At 45.9% G+C, this 9,194-nt stretch overlaps 1 protein-coding gene across 1 annotated transcript; it reads left to right on the plus strand.

Annotated features, from left to right (window-relative positions):
• The first annotated feature begins 2,730 nt into the window (after positions 1-2,730).
• On the plus strand, positions 2,731-4,742 carry pam16 (presequence translocase associated motor 16). Its single transcript, XM_084676677.1, has 5 exons — positions 2,731-2,877; positions 3,439-3,523; positions 3,644-3,780; positions 4,175-4,240; positions 4,575-4,742. Exons 1-5 carry the CDS (start codon positions 2,875-2,877, stop codon positions 4,665-4,667), a joined length of 384 nt encoding a protein of 127 aa, XP_084532803.1. The 5' UTR covers positions 2,731-2,874; the 3' UTR covers positions 4,668-4,742.
• Positions 4,743-9,194: the final 4,452 nt, after the last annotated feature.

Below are 9,194 nucleotides of genomic sequence, written 5' to 3' on the forward strand. Positions count from 1 at the left end.
TTTCTGGTTGAGTCTCTCTCTGTAGTCTCTCTGGTTGAGTGTCTGTAGTCTCTCTGGTTGAGTGTCTGTAGTCTCTCTGGTTGAGTGTCTGTAGTCTCTCTGGTTGAGTGTCTGTAGTCTCTCTGGTTGAGTGTCTTTAATCTCTCTGGAGCCTCAAGGAGTTTTCTCTGTCTAGTCTCCGCCCATGCTCAAGTATAATTGGCCAGTAGGGGATCTGCAGTTTTCACATATAAATGACATATTTTGATGTCAGAATGGGCCACTTTGCACATGTAATGTTGATCATTTGGTGAGAGGTGTATGTTTCTCAGGTTAATTTTTACTATGTATATATTAACAACGCCAAGGGCCCCCCAATTGAATTCTGCTTAAGGTCCTGTAAAGGCTTGGGCCGGCCCTGCCCTTCAGAAGGTGAGTCAGGCTTGTCTGTGTGAATCTAAATTCAACATGAAGAATGATAACATGTCTCAATGTCATGTTCTGGTATACAGTACATGCGTCTTAACACAAAACTCCTCTTCTAGAACATTTTAAATGTATGCAACGGGACGTGTATCACTGCACTTTGTGAAAACGATTTATTCCACTAGTTATATGGGAGTGTGGTTGCGTGCATTACCACAGTCTTCCACTAGAGGACAGCAGTAGCCTGTGCTGCACCATTTGGTAGTAAATCAAGGCAGCCACAGACTTTCGTTTTTTGGTGTGATGCTACACAAATCAGTCCTATTGTGATCGTTCTGCGACTTACGTGTGATTATGCAACAGATGCTCGTGTACGCCTATACTCACTGACAACTCAATGCTGTGAATTATATTGATAGGCAACACTCACACACCAATTTATATTGTTAGTTTACATGGTGACCCTCGCAGGTGTGCGCCAGACGCCAGACCGTTATGTAAATCTGACTTTTGAGGTAAAGGGTCAAAAACTATACAGATTGGATAGCAAATTTTTCTGGTAGGAGTATGCAGGCTCACGAAATGTAACTATACTGATTTTAACAAAAAAAATGTAGTCATTTAATGCATTCTGTTTGAAAGCAATAAAAACAAGTATCCACAAACTTGTGTTAACTGTGTGCTTAGAGTTTTGTGATTTCAGTTGGAACAAATGTGATAAACCCATTGTAATGGTTATCGATGGATCACCGATTTCACCTGTATTGTTTGCAGTCTCAGGCAAGGGCAGAGATTAAAGAATTCAAGCGACAAAACAACTGCAACCGGTGATTTGACTTTATTTTCAATTTGACCTAAGACCACAATGGTTTATTCTACATCAATCGATGTATTTTGCCAATACGTAATTGACCCTTGCAATGTCATCTCTGATAAAAATTACTATTCTAAATATGTATTCCTTTTATGAGGAGGCCGTAGAACCCTTCTATCGCTTATTACTTGATGTCCAGTGTCCTTGGCTCGGGCACTCACAACACCAGCATGACCGGTTTAAAGGGGTGCACTGACGCTGAGCGAACATTATGGGTACGTTTTTGGGGGGCAAGTCTTGCCTCACAAAATCTTACACAGCTGGGACACTCAATGATTCTCTCTAAAATAGAAAAATCATTAATGAGTTCTATATCTCAACACTTCAGTTGCCAAACTTAACATAACATTACGTTACAGTACAACATTGTATCCATAAAATACCTGACTTAAAGTATGAGTCAATGTATTAATGATCTTCTGCATGTGCTGTCCCAGTAGGTGCAGGCCAGTAGTTCTTCCAGCTGTGGGTCTTACAGAAGTTCTCTCAGGTGTTGACTGCTGGGACAACTTCACCCCATTGGTTTTTCTATCATAGATGTTCAAGAAAGTCTTCAATAGGTCATTTGTTTGACATAAATAGTCAGCGTGGGCTGCTTAGTGCTTCTCTCCAGTGTGGATCCTGCGGTGAACTGTTAAACCACTAGCCTGCCTAAAGGTTTTACCACAGAGTTCACAGCTGTAGGGCTTCTCTCCAGTGTGGATTCTGCAGTGATTTGTTAAATCCCCAGCTTGTCTAAAGGTTTTATCACATCGCACTTTGGTAATATTCTGACCTCTGACCAACACTAGTGTCACAGGCCTTTCCTAGTTGCACCTTACAAAGAACTAACTTATGGCTATGCAGGCATAAGAAAACAGCACAAAGACTGTTTGTCAATGATACAAAAAAGATAATTAATAGATACAGTTTTTTATAATCAGTCAATCACTATGACAATTGGTTGATGTACAGTGTGAAAGCATTGGTACATTGGTAAAATCGATAGTTTTGGTCTCGGTTTAGATTGTGTGCAGAAGACGTTCAAGCATTTTTATTTTGTGTTTACTCTATGCATTTTGTGTCAATGAATGAATACAGTGCCTTGCAAAAGTGCTAAACCCCCTTGCTAATAACAGTCATGCAGGTGAGGCTCACCTAAAGGTGAGTTTCAATGCCTGTAATAAATCCCTAATTTCACTGGATAACAATGAATACATTTATGTATTATTATGCAAAATATTGAATGAAATAAATAAATAAGGATGTCCCTTTCTTCATGAACTACCAGCATCAAATGATAATAAACAATAATAATTTTAATTTTTTAATTGATTATTATTATTTTTAGGGGTGTTGAGATGAAATGTAGGTGTGCTTGAGCACCCCTTAAAAAGGGTCTAAAATCGCCACTGCTTGTCACATGTATAAATCATTTTTCTGTGCGCTGGCAGATATTTATAGTTCATACATCCACCCGCTAGGGGGAAGTATTTTCGCCGAGTGGAGTCAATGTTGTAGAACGTCTTTGACCGAACTTTTACCTTGGCAGGCTACATGTGAACATTGCTGTAAGCTTTATCTCCTGTACCTTTGAGGGGACATTTGGACTAATAATGGTAAGATGTTCAATCATTTTGCGATCTCGTATTTTTCTTGTGTCCTTTTCAGTAAAAATTTGATCGCTGAAGATGTTAATGTCATTCAAACCAAACCATGCTGTTCTTAGATTGCTCTTTTAACAAGGGTTGAGAGACCAGACTCGATTGTGTAACTGTCATGCATAATGTGTCATTCATATGACAAGCTTATAGCTCTACATATAACCTAAGAGGACAAAGGTTTACTGTCCATTAAACTGTATTTTCTCTCCCTGACAACCATCTGTCTGCCTATCGGGTAGCTATAGCTAGCTACCCCATCACCACACGTCTCCGTCATTCCTTCATAGCTAACGCTAGGTGGCTATATTGCTAACTAGCAAGCTAAGTCGTGTCCTATGTGAAAATTGTAGCATAGTAGTATTGCTTCAGTTATGTTCATTAGCTTCAACAACATTATGATATCCCTCGGGTGACGTGAGGAACGCTGTGTTCTGTGACTTAACTAGTCTGATGTCTGTCTCTAAAGCATTGGTGCCATCATTGTAGTTTTATACTTCACTGTCTCCTGTCTCCCAGGCGAAATACCTTGCCCAGATCATTTTGATGGGCACGCAGGTGGTGGGACGGGCGTTTGCGCGTGCCTTACGGCAAGAATTTGCAGGTATGGACCATATAACAACAACAACAAATGTTTTCCCTTGTAGGATAATTGTTTTAACAACAGTAACTGTCTGCCCGCTGTGAACCCACTAACGGTGACCGTTACTGCGTGTGTGCACAGCCAGTCAGGCCGCAGCGGAGGCTCGAGGTAGGGCAGGACAGCAGTCAGCAGCTACCTCCAGCATCACCGGCATGAACCTACAGGAGGCCCAACAGATCCTCAACATCACCACTCTCACGCCCGAGGAAATCCAGAAGGTGCCCTCTCTCTCTCTCTCTCTCTCTCTCTCTCTCTCTCTGTCTCTCTGTCTCTCTGTCTCTCTTTGTCTCTTGTATTCCCTTTTCCCTGTCTCTCTCTCTGCCTGTGTCTCTCTCTCACCTTTTCCCCCCTCTCTCCCTTCCTTACATCCTTATCTCTCACACTATCTCTCTCTCTCACACACACACACACACACACACACACACACACACACACACACACACACACACACACACACACACACACACACACACACACACACACACACACACACACACACACCTTGTGTGACTTAGAGTATTGCTGGTTTGTCGTTCCGTTGGAAGTCTGTCAGTCTGTAGCGGGTATACAGTACCTGTGGATGGACTAACACCTCCTCTTTTCCCTCTGTAGAACTATGAACACCTCTTCAAAGTCAATGACAAGGCAGTAGGTGGATCTTTTTACATCCAATCAAAGGTGGGTATAAGGAGAACATGGTGTGTACTGTAAGGTCTTTTTCTTAATTGGTTCTGGTCCTCCATGAGGTCGCCACCAATGGGATGCGAGGGGATTGGTGCTTCTTTTTTGTTGCTGTGATCAATGATCCGATCACTGTCTGTCCAATGAAGGAAGGTTCAATCTTCAGCTTTGTAATTGACTGAATCAAACCGCTTTGTTCTTAACGTTGCAATTTCACTTGGTCTTAAAGAAACGCTATGGTCAGGTATCTAGCCCTGTCAGGTAACTAAGTGTGTGTGTGTGCGTGTGTGTGTGTGTGTATGTGTGTGTGCGTGTGTGTGTATCCATCCAGGTGGTAAGGGCCAAGGAGCGTTTAGAAGAGGAGCTTTCTATCCAGTCCCAGGAAAAACCACCGCAGCACAAACAACAGAGTTCAGAAACATGAACCAGGCACTGTCTCCCCCCCTCCCACACCAAACCCACTGTAAATTACACCCTAATAAACAACCCTAGTGTTTTATCTCTCCTTGACTGTGTGTGTTCATGCCTCTATGTATGATGATGCAGGGCCCTTTTGAAGACAGGTATTCTAGTGTGTCAGCCACAGGGCCGGCCCAAGGCAGAAGTGAACTAAGCGGCTGCTTAGGGCCCACGTGGCCACCAGAGGGCCCCCAAGAGCACATTAAATTACAGTTTAATGTAATTTATTTTTATAAAAACCGACTTAGAGGGGCCCCCAAATCAATTCTGCTTAGAGCACCATGAAGGCTTGGGCCGACCCTGGTCAGCCATATGCAGGTACATCACATATTTTAGACCTCAAAATGCTTCAATCTGACCACTTAGGTTTACCGTGCTCAAAACATAAGCGGCTTTGTGAGGGAAGTTAGTTGTCATGTTGTCATGGAAGACCGTAAAGAAGGTCAGGATTGGTAGTTTGTATTTTAAAGGTTTGGGGTTGTCTTAATAAGTCTAAGTGCTGCCAGTATGCGAGAATGTCATGAAGAAGTGCATATTCAGCAGTGATGTTTTCTCTTAAGGGATGTCCTGGGGGGTATTCCAGAAAGCAGGTTATGTGACATACCTGGGTAAGTCAACGCCCCAGCTGACACCCAGCGTTGTAGCAACATTGCCAGTAGGTTGCTGCAACATCGTGAATCAGCTGGTGGGTTAACTTACCCGGTTGTGTTGCATAACCTGCTTTCTGGAATACCCCCCCCGAAGGGCTAAGGCGCTAATTGCTAGTAGATGACATCTGACACTATGAACTTTGGAGGCAAAGAACGTTCTGGAATGTGATTTCAATCTCAGAAAACTGGTTGTCCTGGTGTAGTTAAATATGAGTGACTGAACATCCTGCTGTATATGGAAGAGATGGGGTGAGGATAGGCACATGCACACCTGGGTGAGCAGATTTGAAGACCTGCATTGTGGATGAGGTGTAAAGAAATGAGTTCCTGGATTTGTATCAAATGCAACTTTATTAAACATTTTGTTTCTTTTTTTGTGTGTGTTTCATTGACATCATTATCAATATCGTAATAAAATTCCTCTAAAACAGGAGAACACAGCTATGTTGTACCAATTGGAGACTTTTACACCTCTAAAATTCGGTATGTGTGACATTCGAACGCCACACCAGGAAAAAAAATATATAAATTCATATAATCCTTTGTCATATACTGTATATCTTCTATAATAAAAGGCACTTGGAAAAAAAAAATACTGACATTAAGATATCTCACAAATGTGCAAAAACATAACTTGGAACAGGCCTCGTGAAGCCTTACGTCTTGTATTAACCCTTTACGCAGCGCTGTGGCACGATGATCAACCGTGGTCTCTTCCAGTGGTCACACCTGGCTGGCTAACTCCATTCTGGGCCCGCTGATTGCCAACATGTGCAACGTACACAGATAGTGACCTTGAGGTGTTGCTCAAGCATCCAACATAGCCAATGTTACTTGTTTAACCCTTTTACAAAAAAATGTACCGTGTGGATAATTGCAGGGTGCTTCTTAGGTGCAACAAGGGGGAAAACGGACCTTTGCAATTGACCAGTTAAAAACTAAGACATTGGACAAAACCAAACAATAATTCTTTTTCCATGGGCTGTCTGAAATCCTGGAGACTCCTGTGCCTTTTAGCTCAGGTGGACCGAAGCTCAGGGCGTGACACAACGAGCCCAAAGGGTTAATGGATCAAACAGCTTATTTCATATCGAAAGATGTGGACCCTGCAGAGATCCGTGTCATTGTCAGTTTTCTCCAGCCGGCCGGCCAGACCCACCCCCTAGCAGCCCTGCCCTCCCACGACAAGCACTGGAAAGACTCACCAGGGAGGAGGGGAGGGAGGGACGGAGATGGAGGGAGGGAGGGAAGGGGAGAGAGGGAGGAAGGGAAGGGGAGAGAGAGGGAGGGAGGGAAAGGGAGAGAGAGAGAGAGAGAGAGAGAGAGAGAGAGAGAGAGAGAGAGGGAGGGAGGGAGAGACGGGAGGGAGGGAAGGGGAGAGAGAGAGAGAGGGAGAGAGAGAGGGAGGGAAGGGGAAAGAAAGAGAGAGAGAGAGAGAGAGAGAGAGAGAGAGAGAGAGAGAGAGAGAGAGGGAGGGAGGGAGGGAGGGAGGGTTTGGTGCTGGGAAGGAGAGAGCCATGTCTGTGGGTTATTCACTGTTGCCGGGGTAACCTAGCCTGCTTAACACCTGTCGTGGATGACATCACGAGCCACGATTGCCCACTCACACGTAGGGATTCTCTTCTGGAGCCCAAGGACAGCTCACATAGTGACCAGAGGAATAACGTCTGAGTGTGTGCGCGCGTGTGTGCGAGAGGGAGATACAGAATGTGCGTCGATGCTGTATGTGCGCGAGGGGAGCCAGAGGACGCGTGTGTGGTGGTTGTATGAGTGACAAGACCGAGAGAACCTTTGTGTGTGAGGCTGTGTGTCCTGAGTGTAGGAGCTCTGATTAAGACCCGACGAGGCAGCAACACAACTACGCGGCACATCCCCACATCCTCCCTACACCCGTGTGCGGCTGGCACGTTCCGGCACTCGAACCCACGCCTACAAAATCCCCAAACCTCTTTAGGCCGAGAGGATTATATTTGTGTTTGTTTGCTGTCTGTGTGTGTTTCCTCAGCTACGGTAATAAAAAAAAAAAGAAGCTTTGTGGTGAGGGAGTGAGGGAGTTCAGCCTTTTTTTCGGATTTAAGCTCAAATAAACCCAGGGGGCAGAAGGAGTTCAGTGGCCTAGTTTCCGCGGGCTGGCACGCATGCGGTCTGCCGCCGCCATCGCGGGCGCAGAGCGGGCGCTGACTTCAGAGACGGGAGGCCCGTTTGGTGGGAGGGTGGGCAGATGGAGGGGCACTCCACACTGTGCGTCCGCCTGTACCCCTGGCGGAACGCCTTCTCCCTCTGTCTCTCCCTCGCTCCCTCTATCTCTCCCGTTCATTCATTTGCCATCGATCACTCCTTTCACTGTGTGTGTGTGTCTTTCTCTTCCCCTCCCTGCCTCTCCTTCTCCCGCTCTCTCCGGGCGGCAGCCATCTTTGAATCTCGACAGTGAGGTTGACGCGTTTGCGCGAGGATGTAAATACCGGTGTGGGGTTCATCCGTTTGTGACCCGGGGGCTTCCGTTCAGCTGGCTAGCGTATGCGACCACTGATGAATGCTACCGGTCGTGCTGCAGGGCTGCTATTACGCAGGTCCATGTGCACGGGTGCGGCTGAGCGACTGTAAATAACCCTCGTCTATAGCTGTGTGATTGTCATCGAGGGACATCGGTTTGTGTTTTAAATGACGAGTACCTTCTGTACCCATTCCGCCCCATAAGCAAGGAGCAAATGTGTCCCCTGTCCCCTCCCCTGTCCCCTCCCCTGTCCCCTCCCCTGTGGCGCCGGGCAGGAGAATGCTGAGTACAAAGCAGCCATCGCAGACAACAAGGAAACAAAAGCAACTTCAACATTGGGAAATGTCTCGTCTCAACAAACAGCAACAACAACATGAAGTAGGACTAAGAGAACAGCAATAATTGTGATTATTCTCAAGGGGGGAGGGAAATGGACATACCGTCACTTGTTAAAAGTTCATAACCTCAAAGTGTGACGGGGAAGAGCAGAGTTGTAAGAGAGGTGGGGGTGTCAGTCTCTTGAGGGAATGTTCCTTGTGTTGTGGCGCTCCACCTCTTCTCTGCCCAGTCATCTTCTACACACATTATGTCTGGGAGAAGCAGGCCTGTGAGGACCCCCACAGGATAGGTGGCTCTTACAGGCCTGAGTGGAATTGCGTACAGAAACAAGGAAGTAAAAAAAATAACAACAAAACAAAAACAAAAAAGAGAGAAAGCGCTCCCCCCCCCCCAAAAAAAAGCCTCATATTGGCAGTAACTTGTTTTTGCGAAACATAAAATAAGATGTTTGAGGGTAACGGGTAAGTGCCTGTTGACGGAATAACAAAACGATGAGGATGTTCCAGAAGTTACACCAGGTCAGTGTTTTGGTGACCTCTGGGCTTCGAGGCCCGCGAGGCAGTTTGCCAAGTGTTGAAACCTTTCCTGATCTAACTGGCTTTACAACAGTGAGTTACTCTGACCCCCGCCCCCCCCCGCCCCCCACAGCCCCCCGCTCTCCTGTCCTGTACGCTAGTCCGTGCCTGCCCTCCCAAGGCTGGATATTTTTAGCACAAAGCTAGAGCTGTTGAAACTAGGACAAAACGACTGTGGAGTTCATGCCAAGGAACGCCGTCCAGAATGTTCTGAGAGTTCAGATTGCTGGCTGGACAGCTCGCCACCTTTTGGTCACTGTTGTTTTTGTGGAATGGTCAAGAAACGAGTGTAACGTTGGTCCTTCTTGACTGGTAGTGGCCTCACAGGATTGGATAAGGCGAGGGGTGGCCTACGCGGAGCTATGACGTAGTGTCACGTACTACCACCAGGGGGCGCCAGACACACCTGTGCCATAAATGGTCAACATAAGAAA

This window comes from Hypomesus nipponensis, chromosome 17, assembly GCF_054491055.1.
Source record: "Hypomesus nipponensis isolate SF chromosome 17, ASM5449105v1, whole genome shotgun sequence".
Taxonomy (NCBI): Eukaryota; Metazoa; Chordata; class Actinopteri; order Osmeriformes; family Osmeridae; genus Hypomesus; species Hypomesus nipponensis.

Coding starts and splice junctions, on each gene's coding strand:
- pam16 (XM_084676677.1), top strand. Junction 3,781..4,174: donor CGCCCGAGGAAATCCAGAAG/GTGCCCTCTCTC, acceptor TTCCCTCTGTAG/AACTATGAACACCTCTTCAA. Junction 4,241..4,574: donor CTTTTTACATCCAATCAAAG/GTGGGTATAAGG, acceptor GTATCCATCCAG/GTGGTAAGGGCCAAGGAGCG.